This window comes from Etheostoma spectabile, chromosome 19 (assembly GCF_008692095.1).
Source record: "Etheostoma spectabile isolate EspeVRDwgs_2016 chromosome 19, UIUC_Espe_1.0, whole genome shotgun sequence".
Lineage (NCBI taxonomy): Eukaryota > Metazoa > Chordata > Actinopteri > Perciformes > Percidae > Etheostoma > Etheostoma spectabile.
Genome location: NC_045751.1, coordinates 15,571,904 through 15,595,579, shown reverse-complemented (window position 1 = coordinate 15,595,579; position 23,676 = coordinate 15,571,904). Strand labels below are relative to the sequence as shown.

Genomic DNA, 23,676 nt, shown 5'->3' with positions numbered 1-23,676 from the left:
GGCCTGATTTTTTTTTTTTTTTTTTATCACCCGATCATGGCTCTAGTACCAATACATTGAGCAGATGTAAAGATATTTTTCAATATAGATGAAAGTTTTTGACCTGCTGGTGGTAGCACTAGATGAAAAGTCAGAAGATCACCAAAGTCAGTGAGTTTCATCCTCTGGGGACCATGAGTATTTGTACCCAGTTTCATAGAAATCCGTCTAATAGATATGAAGATCGTAGACCAAGTGGTGGACCGACTGACAGACCTAGATATAGAGCTATGCCACTAGCAAGCCTAAAAAAATCTAATGACGCCCAGCCCTACTGAGACAAAGGGAAAAGGAATATTTTTACAATGTATCCACATTAAATATGAGGGAAGGGAAGGAGGCTAATAGGTTGCAGAAGGCAACAGCATACAAAAAAATAGTAGTGCAACAACAACAAGGCATTGTCATGCTTCAAATATCATAAAGCACCAGTGAAGAGTTTGGGGAAGCTGCTGGCTGCTCACATATGTTACTTTTTAAACTTTCCAAACAGGCGTCAGCATCTACGTTACCATGACGCAACAATGGATCTTTTACCAAAAAAGGACACATTATGTTCACTGGCATGGAATTGTTTCAATTCTCTGCAAGTTGATTTTCATACTGTAATGAAAGCACAGGCTGCTAGAAAGTATGTTTTTGTAGCAGAAAGACACAAAACAAATTTATAGTTTTTGTTTGGTCATTTCAAACCCAATTTTCCAATTATTTAGTATTAACTATGACAGTTTTGACCCGCATGTGGAATAATTTAATGTTGCAATCAGTTTTCTAAACAGCAAATAACATGAAAGACTTCTCAAATCAAGTTCTAAACTTTATAATGATGATAGCATTTTTCATTGGCCATTCAGCAACACAGTGATAGCTTACTGAGCCGAGACGAGACGGCAACTTCCGGTTTCTGGTATAATAATAATAATAATAATAATAATAATAATAATAATAATAATAATAATAATAATAATCTTTCATTTAGATAGCGCCTTTCAAGAAAACCAAGGGCACTTTACAGTTGCAGGCTGTGGTAAACAGGTGGTGCTTCAGGAGTTTTTTTTAAATATGTCCATGTCCTGTAGCATTTTGGATATCTGCAGAGAAGGTGTTCCACAGGGATGGGGCTGCAACACTAAAGGTCTCCGAAGGTACAGAGTCTGGTGTAGGGAATGGAGAGCAGACCAGCGTCTGAAAATAAATTAAAGGTTTCACTGAAAATAGGACATTTCTGGATACAATCTGTGATATGTAACAATATTCCAGCATTTATCTTATCAAAAAACATTAAGTATGATTAATAAAAAGAGGAATAAAAAGGGTTGAACCAAATGTAATACTAAACATTCATCTGCACATTTGATTAATCGCGGTCTTCACAATTAGCTAATCGCATTCTTTCAAATCAAAATTTCAAGCCCTAGTGTATGTACTGTATGTTTTACATCATTAAAGGAAGACAGTGTAACTTTTATACAGGATAACAACCTTAGCTAACATTAGCCACCACACGCTACTGTTCAAACAAGACTAACTAGGCTACCGTCGCACTGAATTGAATTTTAAACGGTCACATTAAAAAATGTCATTGTGTTTTGTCATTGCACCATTGTTATGCTGTGGTCAGCTGTTGTATCGGCTCAGGACTGTAGGTGATGTGTGCTTGCAGAGTGAACACTGTATCTAGCTCCAACTAATCAATAGTGCATGAACAGGCCTTGGTTGAATGGGAGCATGTTGGCCTGCTCTTTATTGTCTTATAAAACCCACAGTTCTGTGTGGACACTGCACAGCACTCGTTTCATTCTTCTTGTTTTTTCTTTGCAGTCGACCAAATGAAGTTTGGGGCTCCACTGAGGAAAGTCACTGAGCCGTATCCTGATTTGGTAATGCTCTTTTTCGGCAAAGGTCTTTTTGTGACTGTGCTGTGTACTGATGCCATATGTGATCAAGGGCTCTGTTTTCCCCCTTCAGCAGGGCTCTTATGATGACAACTGGAGTCTGTCTGGAGATGAAGACAACTCGCCGTAAGACTTTTCTTCTTCTACCTTCATTCTGTCTTTTGTTTAATGCATATTATGGTTTTTGGCTGTTGAGATGTCACAGCTGAACAGGATGTCTCCTTTGAAGCAATCAGTAGGTAATCTGAGGAAAATCATCCCAAATTTCCCACTTTTGTCAACGTTACACTGTGATTACGTTTTTTTAACGGTGTCCAATAGTGCCCCTGAATCCAAAGAGAGAGAAATGTGTTGGTTTCTACATAAAACCCAGTTGAGCATGGAAGTGTTGAAGAGAAACTCTGATGATTTCAGGTGTTGGGGAGTACTATTGCATGTGTGAAAACAGTTGATAAAAAGCATTACGTGTCTACAAATGGAGCTGTGTAAAGTCTGATAAATGTCCTTAAGTCTCACTTGAGTTGGTGTAGGTTGGGTATGAAGACTACAAGTTTAAAAAAAAATCAGTCTGGAGGCTTGGACTTAAAAAGAACTACTCTCACCAGTCCTCTTTGTCTCCTCATCTCTGCTGCAGGCTAGAGGCTCCAGGCTACGTTAGCCAATACTAGCATAACACACTCAAATCTCCGACTGAACTGTTGGCGGTTAAGTTGCATTTTGGGTAACGTTAGAGCCAGGTTTTGACAATCAAGAAGAATGCACAATATTGAAAAGGGCTATATTTCTGGTTCTGCTAAATTGATTTAAATACTTTTTTGGAAAAGTTGTCCATTATGAGTGTCACAGTGTTATAGAAGTGAAATGCAAAATCAGTGAGAGAACTGGATATTGTGTTCCAGTATGGAGCCCCATTCATTTCAATTGAAATAGCTCACCATCGCATAGGCCATATACTAAGTTCTTCCAAGATTTAAAGTTTTATCAGACTTAAAATCTTTATCAAATTGTGAAAGTAATTTATATATAAAATTGTTGGGAAAAATGGTATTTATTGTTTTACATCACTTCTTGGGAAAGTGGGTGTCATGTGACCTGCAATTCCAAATGTGGTACATCACAATTGCCAGATTTCTTTTGGGGATTTGTTGGCACTATTGGGCACTATAATACAGTCAGAGAGTGCGTCTTTAATGACAGAATGTGGATATTAAAGTGTTCTCTGACCTGTATGGACCCTTTTCAGTTAAACTGATTGAATAGGCTGATTGTTATATAAAATGTTAATGAAAGCAGTAGTAGTAATACTAGTTCCTAATTTTCCTACTATAGAGGTAAATGAAAATGTAGATTTGAGTTCATTAGCAATATTATCACTGGTAGTCATAGTTTTAGCATCAAAAGTAAAACTGTAGTTTACTACAACTTGGGTCTTATTTTTGTAGTTTTCATCATCATTTATATAACTTATATCAACATTGTACTCACCAAAGTATTCACTGAGATCTGGAAACGCTGTGACATTGTGGTAACAAGGTCTGACGGAGCGTGAAACACAAGCAGTCAGACCATCAGGCAGGTTTTTAACAGACCAGTCATTTATCCAGAATATCCAAACCACTGATGCCCACTAACCCACCGGTACATATACCCCAGTGAGCAGCTAAATTAAAAATAGAAATGATTTGATGAATGAAATGTCCATTGCTCATTAGAAATTGTTGGGTCTTTGTAAATTATAGAGTGTGGTCTAGACCTACTCTATCTGTAAAATGTCCTGAGATAACTCCTGTTGTGATTTGACACTATAAATTAAAAATTGAATTGAAATTGAATTGAATATAGTGTTTATAATTAAAAGGAAAACCAACACACAGATAGGACTTCATATTGCTGTGGGGCTGATATTTACTGGCACAATAACAATAAACTACAAAAAGCTGCAAGGACGTGCCACCCACCAACTTGGTTTGGATTAAAGAAAATGGTCACAGCTTCCATATTTAAATTGGCTTTATGTAACTTTCAGTTGGTCTGGATTCTAGCGGCCGCTTTGGACAAAAGCTGAATGTTTCTACCACACCTGCTGTTGTAAAGATCTTTTCTTTACGGTGCTATATTACCCACTCACTGTATTACTGAGTTAGTGTTACCGGGAGGTCACATAGTTGATACATCTTTTGCTCAGACAGAAAATCATTCATTTACAATAAGAGAAAATGTTACAGACGTAACAGATTTCAAGTGTTGTATACTGTAACTTAGCCTACTTTAGATGTATCGTGAGATAAACCGGGTAACACTATCCCTGTCACTGTGTCACGACCCAATGCATTAAGAGTTTGTTGTAGCAACCAGTGCAGTAATAACTCAGATGTATAAAGTTAATTTCATGAAAAACAAGGAAGCTTTACACAAGTACAGGGAGACAATTGAACAGAAAATAGTAGGCACAAACACAGACTAAAAGGAATATCGAGTGTGACTCACGTTATTGCCTTTTGTCTTTTACTTGTTCTTAGTTTATTTTCCTTCTTTCCTGTGATGGCCCTGACCCTGTATCAGCCATAACTACAGCAGATAACCTCTAAAATGACATTAAAAATAAAGTTAGGCCTATAAAAAGAAATCTCTTGCCACCCTTAACCTGGCTTTGCTGACTGGAGACAACACAGTCTTTTCAGTTGATTCATTGAAATCTGTGACCCGTCAGGATGTGTTACTGTAGCGCAGTATACCTGCCGTAAATCATTCTGTGAGTTTGCGGGGGGAAAATCCGACCAGGGCAGAGGCATTGATAAAAACTATATAAAACTAGCAATCTTTTCACTGTTAGTCTTGTTTGGTGTTACAGGTCGCTTATGATCATCAAATGGAAAATTTTACATTTTCAGAACCGTGTAAAAGTTACATATAGTCACTTAAATTAATAGAATGAAATTAAATGTGTGTAATACACTTCATTATTAACTTGTTTTCAGAGGCTGGTCTTCTTTGCTTCCATGTCCACGTTACGGAAACCTTACATTACAATAGAACACCTTTTGTTGCTTTTTAAGAAAAGTGTAAGGAAATAGACACATTAGAATAACACTAAACCCAAATAATAGTCATTTTTTAACCAGAAAATCACTTATTTTTCAAAAAGGCAGCATGTAGGACTCACAAACATATATATTTAAAACCCTGACCGCAGCCATCGTTAGCAGAACCTTGGTGAGTACACTGTTATCACTCTATAGTAATGATGGCTAAAACTCTTGAAGAGTTGAATTATCCTTTAATTTGGAGCAGAATGTCTGAGCCTCAGTCCAAATATCAGCACTGTTTATGGGGCTTTAGTGGACCTCTGGTTCCCTCCCTCCCATTGTTATGGGCCATTCAGGCCCGTGGGCAGATAAACACCAGGTCTTCCTGTTGCAGGAGCCTGTTGGAATGTGTGGAGCAAGCTCTGCAGCTGAGGTAGGCCACGTCCATCAACTCCAGCCTCTCCTAACAGCAGTGTCCCCCCCCCAACATCCCACATGAATTCACCTGAAATAAACTTCTTGTGGTGATTTCTTGTTTATGGTTTGAATATCAGCTAACGGCAAACATCTTTGACATAATCAGTGGGTTTGTGATCACTTTCCGATCATCCCATATCCAAAGTTCCGCTATATTTCTTCATGAACTGGACGTGATTCAGCACAAACCCACTGGTTCTGGCTTTTTGGGGCTTTTTGTCTGCTTTTTTTGTGGTGTTTTCGCAATATTTGTGTTTGTGTGTTGCTGTTACCGTGCCCTCAGCATCTCCAGCATCTGCCTGTGTTGTCCAGCTTGTTGCCATGGTGCTTGATTTGGATCTTATTTGGTCACCTGATTCTGAGATTTTTGGAGCCTGATCAGGACTTGTGGCACATTTGTCTTTCAGGAGTTTAACCATCAGGAGGGCGCCATCTACTGATGTGAGTGGGAACTATACAACCGTAAACAGTATGCCACTGGCTCACAGGGTGAGACAACATGATGAAATATGAGCCTGTTAGTCCGTCACAGCAATTCATGTGTTTTCTGGTGTTTTTCAGGGAGGTAGGAAGAGTGGTTTATTCAGTCCGACTACAGCCTCTCTGCCAGCCTTCAGCTCTTTAACTCCCCACACAGAGGACAGTGAGCTGACGGTGAGACCCAGCTGTACTCTGGGCCCAGACCCTGTCCTCACTGCAGACTCCACCTCCACCACAGGTAAAAACAATGAGGACAACTTTATTTTAATAACACCTATTAAAATTAAAAAGTGCTTCGGTAGAAGAAACTAAAGCACATTAAAAACAATTCACACACGGGTGAAGTGTATACTATGTGCTTATTGTCGTCACACATACACTATATCGGCTGAGGCTGATGAAAAAAAAAAAGAAATCGGCATTGGCACTAAAAAAATCCCTATTGGTCGATCCCTAGTGAAAATGTGTTTTTTTTTTGTGATTAACTATTATTACATTTTTTTGTAAAACTTTTACTTTGTCATCTTCACCACCCACCCAGAAAAAAAAAATCAAGAGAAGATGACACAGTTGCCACAATATTACAAACCATTCAACAGACTAGTATTTATTCAAAAATATTGAATAAACCATAGACCAAATACACATATGTATAAATGACAACACCATAAGCCCATCATACACGCCTCTCCCCAGCACAAAGCTTCTTAGGAGCCCTCCAGAAAGCTCAGCCACTTTACCAATTATCTAGTATATACATCCAATCTGGTCGTCTGACTTTATCTGAGGGTGTACGTGGACTAGAGCACCCAAGACCCACACACAGTCTAAGCTCTGAACTGTGAGTCCAAACCAGCTCAGGGCCAGGTCAAAACTTTGACTGACAAAAATCCCTTCCTCCTATTTCTCTCTCCTGTGTTTGACAAGTGTTGGCCAGGTGCTCAGCCACACAGGACATCAGACAGCGTTGCAGTGATCCATGTCTGCCTGTGGCGGACGCTGCAACAGCAGAGAAGAAGAAGGTTGCCTCTGTTTCTTCTTCGAAAAGAGAGACACCACTATCACCTGAATGGAGCACACTGAGGAAAAAGACTGAGGACGCAGTGAGTTGACACCAAAGAAGTATCTGTAGGAAAACATTAATAATCTTGTGTGATTTGCTAACCTAATAACTTCCTCATGTAAACCAAACAAGTTGATTTTTTTAATGCATCTGATGTACAGTTTTTATCATCCCCTATGTTTTGTTATGTGTAACCTTTGACATCTCTAGAGGGCTGATTGTCATGGACTTCCTCCTACCCCTCAAGTCCATGTAAGTGTGAAATCTAACAGCATGTGACCGACATTTAAAGCTGACCAATGGGAATGCCCTGACAACTAACAAGATAAGCTTCCTCGCATGGCATGACACAAGCTGCACTCGGAACAGTTTTTATGTAAAAATCCAGCTGATATTTTTGTTGCTGCAATATTCCCTCAACTATTTTTTTGAATGTATTGTGCTTCAGTTTATTTCCTCACAATTCAGTCTGATATATTTGGTAAAATTGGAAACCTCAGCACCCAGCTGGTATTTCCAGTCGCCGATGTGCAATGTACCCTAGTGCAACTTTCCAATACATTACATAATTCAGAAGTTTGTAATAATCATACGTGCAGTTTTTGTTAGTGTGGATATCATTTCAAAATTGAATGAAGGGTCACCGTAACCATGTCAGACCATTGGTGATTCAGTTGCTGTGCTGCTTCTGTAGATGGGAGCCTGCTTCTCCAAAGTCTTCAACGGATGTCCTCTTAAAATCCACTGTGCTGTCACATGGGTTTTACCCAAGACAAGAGGTAATACAATAATGTCTCTTAATGTCCTGAAGATGTGCTTCAAAACAGAATAAAGTCAGCTTTCCTAGATATGTCATCAACTGTAAACTTAACAGCAACATGAATGCCTCACATTCATATTATGTTGTCTTTGTGTCATGGTGTAAGGAAACCTGTTTTCCCCATTAACAAACTTTATTCCTTCTTAGATCAGTACCTTATTCTTGGAGCAGAGGAGGGCATTTACACACTGAACCTTAATGAACTTCATGAAGATACACTAGAGAAGGTAAAAAAGGAACGATCCATATATTTACCATTATTTTGTTGCAACACAATACACTGCCGGATGAGTTATGAGAATCTTCTTATCCTTTATGGGCTTTGCAGAATTGGAGAAGGCTTATATTGTGTCCCTCAGGGAGCCCTGTTGGGAGTACTGTGGATATGTTAGGTCGTTGCTATAAGCGATCTGGTCCTTGTATAACTGACATGAGAGCTGTGCTCACATTCTGAAAAGTAATTCAAGCATGCCATAAGTGGGTGTTGGGATGTCCCGATGGTTTTCCACAGTTAACAATTTTAGTTTTTTAAGGATAGAATGTGTTGCAGTGCAGCAGAAGAATGGTAGATGCTAGAGCGTGCCCACCAAACACTACTGTGCAAGCATCAACCCAAAGTTAGCTATAAAGAGTTAGGGTAAAAGACAAAGTTAGGGTTACATTCCGTTACTTATACGACAAGTCACGTCTTCATGTGTACTGAATTATAAAGTAGAATATTGCTACTTTTAACCTTATATTTATTCACTTCAATGTTGTGTTGTAGCGGTATCCACTCGTGTTGTTGGTCGGTGGATACTAGCATCTACCCAGAAGAGTGGAGTGGGTCCGGTTTGGTGACCTCAGGATTGCACGTAGCCAATGGTTGTCTGACGCGACATGACAAAGTGTTCATGGGAAGTGTAGGATTACAACAACAACCAGTGATGCCCGGAATTATTACGTTTCCAAGACACACAAAACCTCTCAAATTTCTTGGTGGAAAACAGACCAATCTGGAAACATTTCTTCTGTTTGCCAATTCAAAAAGAAGCTTTGCTTCATTCATCATTGGCCAAATTGGCTAGTAACTTTAAAATGTTACCTGCTAAAGTAAATTTGTACCCGCATTTGGCGGGTTGGCGGGTGTCAATTTAAAGCTCTGATCACCAGAGTATTGTGCAGTTTATTAAATCCAAGCACATGGTCAATCTGGACTCAAAGGAATTGTTGGACGTCTTTTCTTTCTTCCCACAGCTGCTCCCTCAGCGATGCACCTGGCTGTATGTTATGAACAACGTGCTGATGTCTGTATCAGGTAACAAGACTCTTGAAATGTCTATTTTGTCAGAAAACACAACAGCGTTGTGTGTTACCCGCTGCTCTAACAAAGTATCCATCCTGCAGGCAAGTCTTCCCAGCTTTATTCCCACAGTCTGTCGGCTCTGTTTGAACAGCGAGGATCCCTGCAGAAGAAACACAGCAGTCTGTCACTCAGCACCAGCCGCTTCACTGAGAGGATCAGCTCCAGGTAGGACCGGACATTAGCTACACTGTAAACACGTAATGGTAGAGCTGTAGGTGCAGTGACAGTGAAAGGGTTGTGCTTGCAATGTTGTAATATAACAAAGTATAAATACTTTGTTACTCTACTTAACTAGAATTTGTACGTCTGTATTTTGTATTTAAAGTAAAAAAGCATATTTGTGACTCATTTCTATAAAATAAATTTTGAAGAAATTTCTTAGACTGCAAAAAAAAAAATTGCTCCTCGATTGTTTCTGCTTTTCTTGGTTGATCAGCTCTCTCAAAAGATGCAGTGTTCGGGTCTTTAACTTTAAATATTAACTGGAAGATCCTGGAAAATACTTTAAATTTGATGTTATAAGTGAATATTTGCAAAAAAAACAAAGTTGATCAGTTTGAACTTAAAATATTTTGTCTTTGTAGTGTATTCAAATGAATATACACTAGGTTAAAAAGGATTTGCATATCATTGTATTTTGTCTTTATTCTCTCTCATTCCACAGAAAGTTTGCCATATCTGTGAAGATCCCTGACACTAAAGGCTGCAGGAGATGTAGTGTAGGTAAGTGATGAAGACTTTTGTCTACATCACATGTGTCAAACTTAAGGCCCGCGGGCCAAATCCGCCCCCTCGCAGATTTTGATCCAACCCGCATATCTATTTAGTATATTTCAGTCCGCCTAATTTTTGTTCTTGGATTTTTTCTGAGAAACCTTTTACGGATACTTTAGGTTTTTTGTCAAACAAACTGTAAGTAAGAAGACTTTATAAGAAAGGCAATAATTCAGTCAAAGATTTTCGAAATAAAAGCATGTCAATAAACTATACATGTCTGGACATTGATGTGATTCTCATATTCCAGTGTGGCCCTTAGTGAAATTGATTTGTGTTTATTCAGTAATAACTACCACACACTCTCTGCTTTTCTGCTCTCCCTCAGCAAGAAACCCATACACAGACAGCACATTTCTTTGTGGGGCAGTTCCATCTGGCCTGGCTCTTCTTCTGTGGTATGAGCCTCTTCAGAAGTTCATGCATCTAAAGGTTTGTACAGACACTTTATGTTCTTTTGGGAAATATGGTGCTTTATGTATTTCTGTTGTTGGGCTTCAACCTATACTGGCCTTGTTTTAAAAATCAGCTCTGGTAATATTTAATATGTGGTGTGTTTTAAGCCTGGCTTGAACTAAAACAGACATCTTTGCTTTAAGGAAATGTTGTTTCATAAAGGAAATTTGAAGTCTGACCTTGTTACCACGGAATCCTATTTTTTCCTCCTGGTCATATTAATTTTCATCGCTTCGATGGTGATGGCAAGAATAGTATGCCGATATCTTTATGAAAGTGAATTAGCAATGAATCACCCTCATGCATGAATCATAGCTGAGTAGTGAAAGAAGCAGATAGAGGATGTTTTTTGATCATGCACAACAAAATAAAACAGGCAAAATTTGAATCCCACTTGATATAGTGACTTATTTATAAACTTCAACATTTAATGGAAAATTGTCTCAAAATGAAATAGCACAACATGTCGTCAACATAATACACTGTGAGTTCTTTTCTTTTCTTTTCGCGGCGAAAACAAATCACTTTCACCCAGGAAACACTAGTTTGTTCCTCGGCCGCGTTTTAATCCAAACCACCATCATTTTCCTAAATTTAGTCGTTTTGGTTCCTACACTTAACTGTCAGCGGCGCATGACGCTCACTTTTTCTGGCCCACAATTACATGCAATTACATGCTTCCAAAAGAGCACAATGACAAAGTGAGTGAACAGAAGAGTTCAGTGGTCATCTCTATGAGAGTTAGCATTTACTAGAGCTATACATTTTGTAACAAGGATGTGTGGTTATTGTGGATTATTATTTGTTAATAAAACGGGCATTGTTTCACATTTGGACGCCGAGTAAAAAGACAGACTACTCAGTATCTCCAGAAATCTGAAGTATTGCTAAAAAGAGGCATCATCTGTTTCCTGGGCAGAGTATATTTGGTGCCTTTATCCACAACAATATAGTGCCATCTGTGTGAATTCATTCTGACACAATTCCTGGTGAAACATTGAATGTGCGTCCTGTCATAGCACACTTACCTGGTTCTAGCAATCCCATTCTTAGCACCGTGTAACCTGACTCTTCCTCTTTGTGTTGTGTTTGCCTTGCAGCACATAGCCATGAGGCTACCTGACTCTCTGCCCATATTTGAGCTGCTGGTGTTGGTGTCGGATGAGTTCCCCCAGCTGTGTGTCGGGGTGAGAGACAGTAGTAACGGGAAGCACCCGGTCAGCCAGCAGCTCAAGTTTGATATCATAGAGCTGAACAGCACGCCCATCTCAGCACCAGGTATGGCCTGCTGTCTGTGTTTCTCCACTGCCTGTTTAGTAACGGAGAGCTCCAGAGGTGGAAAGTAACAAATTACAATTCCTTACAGTTACTGTAAACGAGAAAATGTTACTTTTACCCAAGTATGTTTTGTTTGAAGTATTATACTGTGCTACTTTTTAAATCTCATCCGTCCAAATATTTTGCGCCGTTGCTTTGGCAAAGTATCTGTCAAACAAACAAAAATAAAAAGCGTGATATGGCGTTGTGCCCTTATCAGATCACAATAGACTGTGATTTAATTGATCGTGCATAGTTTCTGTCGCCCCCATGAGGAATTCTAAGTAACGACACAAAACTGTTGACGCCTCCACATGATGCAAGCATTCAGTTATCGCGCACCCCCCACCAAAAAGTATATCCCCCTTGTTGTTAAAAAGTTACGTTTTACTATGAGTACATTTTATGTGAGCTACGTTTTACATTTATTTGAGTAGATTTTTAAACCAGTAATCCTACTTTAACTTAAGTAAAAGTTCATCAACAAAGTAATAGTACTGCAAGATGAGATTTATTTTGTGAATATTTAGTTACTGAAATAAGTCATATTTCCATCATTTATAGCTTCACAGTGTATTCTGTTCCTTAATTTAACCAGGGAGCTATTTAACATGTTGTAGGCCTGCCCTGCCTGTAATTCAGTTAACAAGTTGGCGGAGGGATATGATGAGATGCTGATGCATGTATGTGATGAGTCTTGAACTGTTCCACGCTGGAAGAAGCGTGATTAAAGAGATGGACTAAGTTACCGTCGAAGCTGTCTCCGTGCTCTTACTCTATCCACGCCCCGAAAGTACTAGTATGTAATCACGACTAGTTAATAGTTAACGCAAACATTCACTAGCGTTACAGTACTTTAACTCAAGGAGAATATTGTTAGACTCCTTCCACCTCTGGAGAGCTCAGCTTAATGCTCCAACTCAGTTCTCTCCTCCGTGTCTTTGTGCGTCTGCAGATAGTGGAGCACTCAGGGCAGTACAGGTAACCCAAATGGACAGAGACACTGTTCTCATCGCATTAGAAAGTAAGTCCCTTCCAATTTAACAAATGTTCCAAATCCTCCTGCCATCTTTCATACTGATTAATAATCTACTGTATCTCCATTTTGATGCTCGTTGGACAGGAACGGTTAAGATAGTGAACCTCCGAGGGCATCCATCCAAAGAGCTGGCTGCTGAAATGGTCTTTGACTTCCCCATTGAAACTTTAGGTAGACACAATCCTGTAATTAACACAGTGAGTGTTCTTAAAGTCCCTGTTGACAGTTGAGTGACGTGACGTGTTCTATCAGTCTGCTTACAGGACAGTGTGCTGGCTTTCTGGAAGCATGGCCTTAAAGGGAAGAGTTTTCATTCAGATGAGGTGATTAGCTTCAACATTTCTGTCATGCTGGGACTGAGCGCATACCATGAGTTTGTCATATTTGCACCATGTCTATAAAAAAAGTGAATTGCATCTTTATTTGCAGGTGACACAAGAAATTACAGATGAAAGTCGAGTATTCAGAGTTTTGGGAACTAACAGGTACGTTTTCTGACAATATTAACATCATTCACTGGTGAAACAACGGCAGCAGTAGCAGTAGTACTGTTAACAGTAGAGTAAAAATACAAAGAAGATAAAAATATAAGCTAAAATTGAATTGCTGCCGTGCATCTTAAGGTTGCAGCGGTTTGATGTATGCTGTGGTATTAAATAAAGTGTTATACCTTGTCATACCATGTACATTTGCTTATCTATGGTATTAATTTTTATTTATTATTTCTTTTCAAAAGGGAGGGTTTTTATACATAATGTCCATTCAAAAATGGTTTCAAGTTATAATAATTATATAATGATGTGTTTTATCAACCAAAACATTCATTCAGTCATTGTAACTGATAACAATAATAATATTTTAATTGTGTAATAACGTGACATTTTCTGAGACATTATCCTACTAAAATCTCATAATGTTGCAAATCTAGTCCTCACTGTTACAGTAGTTGAGCCTACTGAATCCTGCTGAAACGAAAGTTATTTGATTCTTGATATACTTAAAGTGATACTAGGCTGATTTTTTTAGACTGACAGACAATTAACCATTAACCAAATAAACCTATGTATAAATGGCAACACCATAAGCCCATCAGACATGTCTCTCCCCGGCACAAAGCTTCTTAGGAGCCCTCCAGAAAGCTGAGCTACTTTCCCCATTTTCTAGCATATACATCCAATCTGGCAAACGGTTTACATGACATTTTTTTCAAATGCCGCCTCCCTAGCCATCTCACAAGCCCACTCTTGGATTGACAGCACGCCTTCATTCTTCCATCCTCCTAAAATAATCTCTCTGGCTGTCATTAGACTAGTCTAAGTGATGCATAATCTTGAACTGAATGGGGTGCACCCTCACATTGCGTGACATAGTTTTAATATTTATTTTATAATGTTGTAAGGTTTTTTATAAATGTTTACAATGTTATAATGTGCATGCTAAAATGTAAGTGTTATTGTATACCTTTTGATTTCTTTTTCTTTGGCTTTATTGGTTATTTCAGTTTATCGTTGTTTAGCTGGAGGATATTTTCAATCACAGTTTTGTTCCATGCACTTACTTACTATGCAACGGTAGCAGAAGGAGTAGCAATAGTAGTGTGGAAAGTATTGTTCATAGTAGAATTAGTAGTGGTCATAGTAGTAGTTGGAATGTTAGTAGTCTTAGTAGTCGTTATAATAGTAATGGCTGTGTTTGCAGAATTAATATTAAATGAAGTATTTGTGGTAGTGTTGTTACAGGATGTGTTAAAAGTCACATACTGTCAATTTAGGATCTACTGCATATTAATTCATTTATAGCCCTCAAATCCCAGATTTGGATACTGTATAGCAGGTAAATCATAAGCTTTGGGACAACTATGCATTTTATTTGGCACCCTGAATGAGCTGTGAGTTTTCCTTCTTGACTCTGTACAGGGACATCATCCTTCAGAGCACACCAACAGATGACCCCTCAGCACTGAGCAACCTGTACATCCTGACTGGACATGAAAGCAGCTACTGAGAGAACATGGCTCAGCTTCTTCCAAACGCACACCGAAGAGATATGCCAATCTGTTCTATAACCCAGTGATGGAAACAATGTCCTCCTTGCCAAGCTGTAGAAGACACTAGCACCAACTCTCTGCTGTGAGTGACAAATGACAGACTGGAATTCAGTTCCCCATCCCAACTCAGACTTAAGTTGTTGGGCAACACAGGAGAGACTTGTCAACGTGCTAAGTCAGTTTTCTAACTCTCGTGTTTTCAATTCATCATGCCATCTTAAATCACAGTGCGACTGCAGCAGGGAAATCGGCTCCACATCTGATGCTTCAGCTCTACTGCTGTCGTTATGGACCATAGACTGTAAAAAAAATTATACATGGATGTAACATTTGTAACAGCACAAATACATTTCTGAAATGATGTTCTGAAGCTTGTATTTGTTTACTGCTTGCGGTTGTCTTTTTCAGTTACTGGACATTTAGCAAGGGACAAGTTGCAAACACCACAGCTGAGTGTGATAGGCTGAGACCCCTGTAAGTCAATAACAGAAATACACCTTAATAATCTGTTAAAGGAATTGTCATAAATTGCACAATGATGCACTCTAAAGGAAGGGAAAGAATTTTAGGTATTGTTTCTATTGGTTAAGCTGCAGCTGCAGACAGTTAGTTTCACCACTCAGCCACAGGGGTTTGCCTTTTTTTTGGTATTTGCACACTGGTCTTTTCACACAATGCTGCATTCATGCCATGTCAGAGTAACTGTAATTCATGCTTTCAGGTCATAATTATGACTGGGAAAACTCTGATTTTTCTGAAAGCTCTAAATATATCCAAGTTGGTGCTTAAACCTAAAGTTGTCATGTGATATGATTGCGCCCATCTATCCCATATGACCTGAACCAAGCCAAAAAGGCAGATGAGGGCTCTTCCTCACTCTCAAACAGAAGATATGAGGGGTTTTTCTGTGTGGACTTCCACCATTTGGTGTATTGATTAAAGGAATGCGTGAGGTTTTAAAAATGTACCAGCCAGAACATTAGTAAATCCTCATTTATCTTAAAATATGAGAACATGTGATGTAATTTAAAAAGACGTTTTTGACTCTAAACTGTTCACATATAAAACATGTCAGTGATACTCAGATTATCGCCTTGAATATTAAAAAGAGTGCCTGTAACCAAGTTAACTTCTCAAATGTATACTTACCTAAGACTATGTCATTCTGAAAATCATATTTAAATGTATTTTGAAGATTGTGAATGTGCTAGTCTAGCAGCATTTACATTAGGCTATGTGTTACCATGTTGAGAGACCTTCAGAGCTTAAAAATCCTGTTCAACCTTCTAAAGATGAAGTGTCCTTTTTATTTCAGTCATTTACCCATTACTGCCCAACACTGCTTTAATCTCCTCCATCTCCATTGGTATTAATGCACATAGGCTAAATGTACATTTGATTACATTAGGGACCAAGGAAACTGAATGCAATTAAAGTGTATTAGTTTGACTAAAATGTAAATTCCACTACATTAGAGTTTTGTGTGTAATGATATTTGTTATTTATGGAAAAGGAAATGTACAATTAACACATTTCCCTGAGATATTTGAAGAACATAATAAGCATATGATTATTTGTATTTCAAAATGTTTTTATTGTTATTGTGTATACATTTTAAGTATATAACGATACAGTATGCTCTTACAATATGTAGAGGTTGTAATATGCACAATAAAGATTTTAATATCCTTTGAAGCTGAAGCAGATATAGTTATTATGTTTCATTGCCATTACAGAGATGAACTTGTAGCCTCGGCTCCACAAAGGTTCAGTCAGGTTTCAGAATACTGTTGGCAGTTCATGTTTGTGGTCGCCTTAACTGGGGAAACTCAAACTGACACTGATGCTCCCTAGTTAGTATACAAGTTAGTATACATGTGATATCAAAAAGGAAATCGATATGTAGATTATGTTCTATTGTATAGGTGTGCTTTGACCATTGTTAGCCCTAAGGGTTTTAATTACACTTTAGAGTATATAATTACAAGCCTTGTTCTTTGTAAATTTGTAACATAATCAGGGCTTTAAATTGACACCCGCCAACCTGCCTAATGCGAGTAAATATTAACTTTGGGTATCCTTATAAAGTTAATACAATTTGGCCGGTGATGAATGAAACAAATAACACTGCTGTTGCCAAATTGGTCTGTTTTCTGCCAAGAGATTTGGGTGCTTTTGTGGGTTTAAGCAGATGGGTAGAGAGAATGGGTTGAAAGGAATGAGGATAGAATTGGATTTTGGGTTCAAGATTATGTGATGAGGAATTATTATAGCCTAACGTTATGCCTATTAAAGTGTAAGGTGGGCTAAATCCTTTTTGTTAATAGACTTTTTAATTTTTGAAAAAACTTTCAAAAATTAACAATAATTTTGGAGGCCCCCAAGCACTGAATATAAATGAATGCTGGAAGGCTCTCTATTTTCTTAAAGATACAGAGAGGATTAGATTGCAAGATTTAGTTTATTTTTTGTTCTTCATTTTGTCTCTTTACTTTTTTATATGTATATATATTTATACATACACAAACATATATATATATATATATATATATATATACTGTATATATATATATATGTATATATACTATATATATATATATATATATATATATATATATATATATATATATATATGTATGTATGTATACAGTATATGTATATGGCCCTGCTGTTACGTACTCCCTACAGTGGGTGGCGGTATGCACCTGTAAACGTTGGTATACAATCAGTCATTAAATCGGAAGAAGAAGAGACGGTTGCAACGTCACGGGTGCAAGCGCCATTTCACTCTTCATTCATTACGTCGGGGCCTTCATCGTTTAAGTGGTGAGTTAAAGATTTTAAGTTAATACGTCAGGCGAAAAACGTTTAAGGAAGTTGGCGATGCATACCTCTTGCCGTAGCGTTGTTCTAGAAGTCTCCTGACAGGACATGGGCTGAATTATCAGGCGCACAGCTAACGTTAGCTAATATAGCTAGTCTATTAGCATTCTGAAATCATACGCCTTCATTTTCCAAACAGAACGCCATTAACAGTTAGATTGAAATATGCGCGAACCTTGAAGCATTGCACGCTAAACACTATTACTACTGTAATTTATAAATATTGAGCAAGCCGTTTAGACTGTACCGTCATTCTAATTACTCTTGAGGAACGTTAACGTTGCTGACATACACAGAAAAGACTAACAGCGTTAGTCTGAGCGAGCGAGCTAGCTAGCTAGCTGACGTTAGTACTAGCTACTTATCTGTGACATGTTTACCCAGAAATACACAACGTTATATCTGCGTTTACCTATCTATGTTATCAAAACTGTTTGAAATTCAAACCAACGTGGTGTTTAAATTCGTATCATAATTTAAAGAGCTAGCTAGTCAACGAGGTGTGTCTCGTTAAAACAGTTCACATCGCCGTACAAAAGCTCTGCGCGTGACGAGGTTATACGCACTTTTAACCCACGTTAGACTCTTACATACACATTTGAAACATTGGCATGATGTTCCTTTTCCAGTGAGTGGCATGTTAATATTTTAATTCAATGTTATTGTGTCAGAACATTCCGAGTTATCTCAGGACACTTTACAAATTAAAGTAAAATTAGAGAGTAACGCTAGTTCATTCTATTTAAAATTAAAATAGTTTTGCTACATAATATCACAGACCAGCCAACCACATGACACACCAAACAGCAGTGGTTTAAATTAAACTTTAATTTTTTTTATGACCCAGTTTCCTAATAATTAAATATTGGATATCCGACAATAGAGTCTAATCCAGTTGATATATTTACCTAAGTGTTGATAAAATGTGTATCTCACACACTGAAATTGGACCTAACCGAGCTCCACTTTTATCTTTTCAAGGTTTCAGTCTTCAAGCTCTTTTGGCAAGTGTGTAAGAGTAAAACAGTCATATCTTGTAGCGGCACAAATCCATTCAAATCGCTTTTACCTGATGGCCAGCAAACAGCAGGGGGAAGAAACAAAAAGATTTGTGTCACAGTTTCAGAAACGCCACAAAATCCACAGAAATGTAAATAACAATGTTAATTTGACAGAACCTGAAAACACATAGTGGACAGATCAGGTCTCTGTATGTACACATCATGAGACCACGGCCTGTGTGGGAGAGAGAGAAAAATACACAAACCATATCAATACGTTTTTACTTGCAGGGAATGTGCTCTCTGTTTGGTGCTTACAATAAGCATATTAAAAGGAAATAAACATATGTCAAAAGAAAATAACGGGAAGTAGCGCAACTTTAAAAAAAAAAGAAAAAATATAAAAATATTTTTTTAATGTAATTGACACTAACAGGTACGTACAATATAACTGTTAGAAGGGCTGAATGGTTTTGTGCTGGGTTTGCAGAAATATTACATATAAATGTTACAAAAATTTATAAAATATCAAATGTACAGTCATTGCAAATGTAAATAACATTGGTTATTACATTGGCTAAATGTCATTCTTCTACTCTTCGAATGGCAGTCATTAATCCCAATCATTCACAAGAAAAGTTTAAAATCAAAACACATTCTATGTTTGTCCCATGTTTTTCACGGGCTACTTGTTCCAAACAATCAAGGTCCTGATTCAAACCCATTAAGTTGATCATGTTACGTTATTGTTATGATATTGTGACAAGACACAATCTAGAAAAAAGGTCTATTGGAGTTGTTGGGACCACAATCCACTCACGGTTGTACAGTTGTGTTACAGAGTGATGCTTCTTTTGCTCCCATAAACAGTGTTTTTGGCTGAGTAAAGACAATAGCTTGCATAGAAGGCACTGACTTGACAGCAGCCAGGTTTTTAGCCTGCTCGACAGCTGATGTACCCTTCCACTGTCACGCATTTTAAGGTCAGCATTGGCTAAAAATGAGAAGCTGCTAGCTGAGTGTTTGCACACTGTGCTTTAGACAGGAGAGATCATCGCTGTGGTTCTGTCAGTTACAGTAAAGTGAATACATATGCTCTCTGTATTATGCAGTGCGTTTAACAGTACCACAAACTACATCCTCCAAAATGACCATAGAGTTGAATCAACACATAAACATTATAACCTTCAATAATGGAGGATTTATTGCAGGTTTTCTGTATTGGCGTGAATTAGTTTTAGCTAGGTGTACCTGATAAACTGGCAACTGCAAGTATTTATTAATTTCACCAATTGTTCACTGACAGTGCAGATAACCCTGTCATCCCCATCATTAAATATTTGTTGTGGTTAAACAGTTGTAATTGACATATTTTTCTAAATCTTCCAGGATACACAGAACTTCATTATGGTGAAAATATTTATTGGTAACCTTGCCTGCAATACAGAACCGGCGGAGCTGCGTGAACTCTTCGAGAAGTATGGTGAAGTCTCAGAATGCGACATTGTCAAAAACTATGGTTTTGTACACATGAACAACAAATCTGAAGCCGAGGAGGCCATTCAAAACCTTCACCAGTACGAGTTGCATGGTTGGGCCATGAATGTAGAGATGAGCAAAGGGAGGCCCAAGTCCACCACCAAACTCCATGTCAGCAACCTTGGCGAAGGGGTCACCACTGATGTCCTGCGGGCCAAGTTTGAAGAGTTTGGCACTGTGGTGGAGTGTGACATAGTGAAGGACTATGCCTTTATTCACATGGAGCGAATGGAGGATGCCATGGATGCCATCAATAAGCTGGACAACACTGCCTACAAAGGTGAACTCTTTGGCAAGGGAGAGCTAGTTGTCTTTGCTGTCAATAGATACAAATTTGGATTTTGTTCTGTCGCTGTAGGCCTCATGACAAGTAAAATCCACAGGCTTTTTTCCACATTAATTGACCAGATGGACTGAAAGTAACCACTGTAAGTTTGGCAATGTTTCTTGTAAAACCAGTGGCAGTGTAACTGGTGAAAAGGCACTGGTATTAAATTTCCTGCATCTGGCGCGGCAGGTTATTCCGCTTTGCCCAGTGAACGGTCAAATGCATTTAACGTGTTTTGTAGTCGGTAAGAACCTTTTCGTGTCAAAACTCCACCGTCTCATGCGTGTCTTCTTTTTCCCTATAAGGCAAGCTGATGAGCGTACAGCTGTCCACCAGTCGGCTGCGCACTGCCCCCGGAATGGGAGATCATACCGGCTGCTATGTCTGCGGGAAACATGGCCACTGGTCGAAAGATTGTCGAGTCAGTCGGAACGGTAGCCACGGTGACGGCGCAAGAGGTCGCAGCGGCCGGGGACCCCCACGTGGTCCCCCGGGTTATGGCAGGGGCAACTACAGGATGGACTCACCTCCAGGAGCTGATTATATGGGTAGCTCTGCGTATAGTCAGTCTAGTTACGTAGGTGGGATGCCGCCTCCCCCTCGTAGGCTTAGCGGCTACAGCCCTGAGCTGGGGGATAGGTACGCCGGCAGAACGCCAGGCTCCTTTGCTGAGCGGTCATCAGCCTATGACCGTGAACGTCTCTATAGCAGTGTTGACTATTATGAGAAGTACAGAGCTCGTCCTTATGGCTCAAGCTATTTCGAGGATCGTCGCATGTCCTATCTCCCCCCTCCCCCACCTCTCCCACCTCCCCCTTCCTCCCTCTCAAAGTTCTCCAGTATAGATCCATATGATCGTCGACCACTTCCTCCATCTTCGTCGGCTGCCGCATACTATGCACGAGACCGCAGCCCAATCAGACGAGTACCAGTCTCCTCGGCTGGCTACGCCTATGAGCGAACACGGCTGTCCCCGGTGTCAGGCTCCAGGAGCTCCCACGCTCTTCCACGACCCAAGGATCATTATGCGCCACGATATGCGCCATACTAAAGCCATGGTGCCAAGGTGAGCAACATACTAAACAATGTATGGGTTTATTTGTGGAACATTTTACTGTAAAACGTTACTACTCCGTAGGCGCTAAGATCTTGCAATCCATTTTGAATCTACTTTGATTTTTTTAAGGTACTAAATCCTTTGAAGCTGCTGCTGATAATGAGAGTTTAAACTCGGTTTCTGAGAAGGGGTTGTGCTCTCTTTCTAGGTCTTCGAACTGCAGGACTTTTGCTGTCATTTCTTCAAGCTACACGATTCCATCAGTCTGCAGGATGTGCGGCAAAGTATTTGAGTTGTGGAAATTAAGTCAGCATCTTCCAGACACTTCCCCACAACATGCCAGTTGTCTGCAGAGGAATCATCCTTTCAATCATATTCACATAACCGGTTTTCAGTAAGACTAAGGATGATTTGCAAACTGCACAGTTTGACATTTATGATGTATAAAACAATAATTTGCTCCCATGCTTTGCAGGTCTTCAGCTCAGTTTTTAGCCATGTCTTTTTTTCTTACCTGTTACTTCCTCACATGAAGCAAATTGTTCAATTCAGCAAATGTTAATTGTTTAGCTTTGGTTTGTCATTTAGAAAGTGTTCTGGTTTTTCATACACATACATATATAAAAATATATGTGTATGTGTGTGAAAATGTACCCTTTTTTTGAATGGGATGAGGGTTAACCCATGCTGCATCAGTTGCGTGTTGTGCAGAATCATCTTGATCTGAATCAGTAATATGGATTTTTTTTTTTCAAAAAATTATCATCATTGGTGTCTATTAATATGCTGTAAAATATGGTTTCTTACAGCTTAAACCAGTAGTTTTCACCGAGAATTATTTTATGCTTGAAAGGGTGAAAGACTCAGGCAGTGGTCTAGTAGTGGGTGGGAAAGAACCTGCACTCTTCACCCTCTGAAGTACATGAATGGACTCTGATTCACACTGAAGGAAGCCAATAGAGAATCCATATCCATGCTACTGACCTGGCTGAGTGTTCAGTTAGAACACAGAATCCCACTTTGAGTTAGTATCTATGGTAAAACAAATAATCTCACATTCCCGCCTCGTTGTTTGTAATTTGAATGTGTCTACAAAATATGAAATGAATACATTTCATAACACATAATGAGGTGTCTGCTGGTCTAAAATAGTTTAAAAATAAAAGTAATATTAAGTGACACCAAAACAAACATGTTACATGACATGCACTGTGCAACTACATAACATCTTGACTGTTTTCTTCCCAATGGTAATGTTGCGCACTTTGCCCACAGCTGCCAACAGAAAATAACCCATATCACTTGAATTTAAGTGTGGGATGGATGTTCATTGTATCCATACAAGACAGCATAAGCAGATTAAAAAAATGTGAGACAGGACTCAGGGCTTGGGTTGTTTAAGTCATGAGGCATTTTCAAAGGTGCCGTTTGTTTTGCATAAAGGTGGGTTTGAAGTTTGTATTTTTCATACTGGCTGTAAAAGTACCAGCATACGTTAAATCTAAAATGAGTATGATTTTTTAAATAAAAACCAAACTTATTTTGGTGACGCCTGACATTTTTCAGTTCTCCTTGAAACCCAATTTGACGGTGTATTGTAGTTGCAGTGGAACTATTCACTATAAAAAAAAATAGAATTTTGTAAGGGCATTGAATTTTTATTTTTTCCTGACAATGTGTTAGAAGTGAGCAGTATGGATAATCTGTCAGTGTATGCATTTTTTAATCTATATATATTGCAAAGAAGTCTCTTTCTCGCTATAAAAAAAATATATGAGCCCAAAATCCACATACTTGCTCTCTTTGATGCAAAAATTAAAATATTACCATTAAACAGTTCTGCTCATTGATTTGGCCTGTTTTTAAGTAACCATTTGGGATAATACTTAAAAAAGGCTGTTACCTGGGTAGTTTGAATCTTTATTAATTCTACAGTAATGTCTATGCAACATTTGTCTGGATCAGTGGTTGCCAAGAAGTATTTGTACAAGAAAGAATACAAAATGTACTATAGTTACACTACACCTTTAATTTTTCAGACTTTTCTGTAACCTTTTAGACGAGTTGACATCTTTAATACATATTTATTT

The 23,676-nt window shown here is 38.6% G+C and overlaps 2 protein-coding genes across 8 annotated transcripts in view; both read left to right on the top strand.

Annotated features, from left to right (window-relative positions):
* The window catches only part of map4k2 (mitogen-activated protein kinase kinase kinase kinase 2), a 42,856-nt gene extending 26,976 nt beyond the window's left edge, over nt 1–15,880 (top strand). Inside the window, exons 15-33 of one of the 6 annotated variants that reach the window (XM_032544593.1) lie at nt 1,861–1,919; nt 2,008–2,060; nt 5,355–5,393; nt 5,845–5,878; nt 5,999–6,155; nt 6,845–7,020; nt 7,191–7,232; nt 7,675–7,759; nt 7,948–8,027; nt 9,037–9,097; nt 9,187–9,310; nt 9,810–9,868; nt 10,248–10,351; nt 11,476–11,653; nt 12,648–12,716; nt 12,816–12,902; nt 12,984–13,054; nt 13,161–13,216; nt 14,648–15,880. In XM_032544593.1, coding sequence (XP_032400484.1) covers nt 1,861–1,919; nt 2,008–2,060; nt 5,355–5,393; nt 5,845–5,878; nt 5,999–6,155; nt 6,845–7,020; nt 7,191–7,232; nt 7,675–7,759; nt 7,948–8,027; nt 9,037–9,097; nt 9,187–9,310; nt 9,810–9,868; nt 10,248–10,351; nt 11,476–11,653; nt 12,648–12,716; nt 12,816–12,902; nt 12,984–13,054; nt 13,161–13,216; nt 14,648–14,735 — 1,622 coding nt within the window. In that variant the 3' untranslated portion in view covers nt 14,736–15,880. The remainder of the gene's footprint in view (nt 1–1,860; nt 1,920–2,007; nt 2,061–5,354; nt 5,394–5,844; nt 5,879–5,998; nt 6,156–6,844; nt 7,021–7,190; nt 7,233–7,674; nt 7,760–7,947; nt 8,028–9,036; nt 9,098–9,186; nt 9,311–9,809; nt 9,869–10,247; nt 10,352–11,475; nt 11,654–12,647; nt 12,717–12,815; nt 12,903–12,983; nt 13,055–13,160; nt 13,217–14,647) is intronic. The other 5 variants (XM_032544598.1, XM_032544594.1, XM_032544597.1 and 2 more) reach the window with 5 other exon arrangements.
* Nucleotides 15,881–17,495: 1,615 nt separating this feature from the next.
* On the top strand, nt 17,496–23,436 carry LOC116707427 (RNA-binding protein 4.1). Of its 2 annotated transcripts, none has more exons than XM_032544751.1 (4): nt 17,496–17,604; nt 20,052–20,481; nt 20,835–21,595; nt 21,795–23,436. In XM_032544751.1, the coding sequence occupies exons 2-3, from the start codon at nt 20,070–20,072 to the stop codon at nt 21,578–21,580; spliced, it is 1,158 nt and encodes a 385-aa protein (XP_032400642.1). In that variant the 5' UTR covers nt 17,496–17,604; nt 20,052–20,069; the 3' UTR covers nt 21,581–21,595; nt 21,795–23,436. The 2 variants fall into 2 exon arrangements, with proteins under 2 accessions (XP_032400642.1, XP_032400643.1); XM_032544752.1 differs by having other exon boundaries at nt 17,514–17,618.
* Nucleotides 23,437–23,676: the final 240 nt, after the last annotated feature.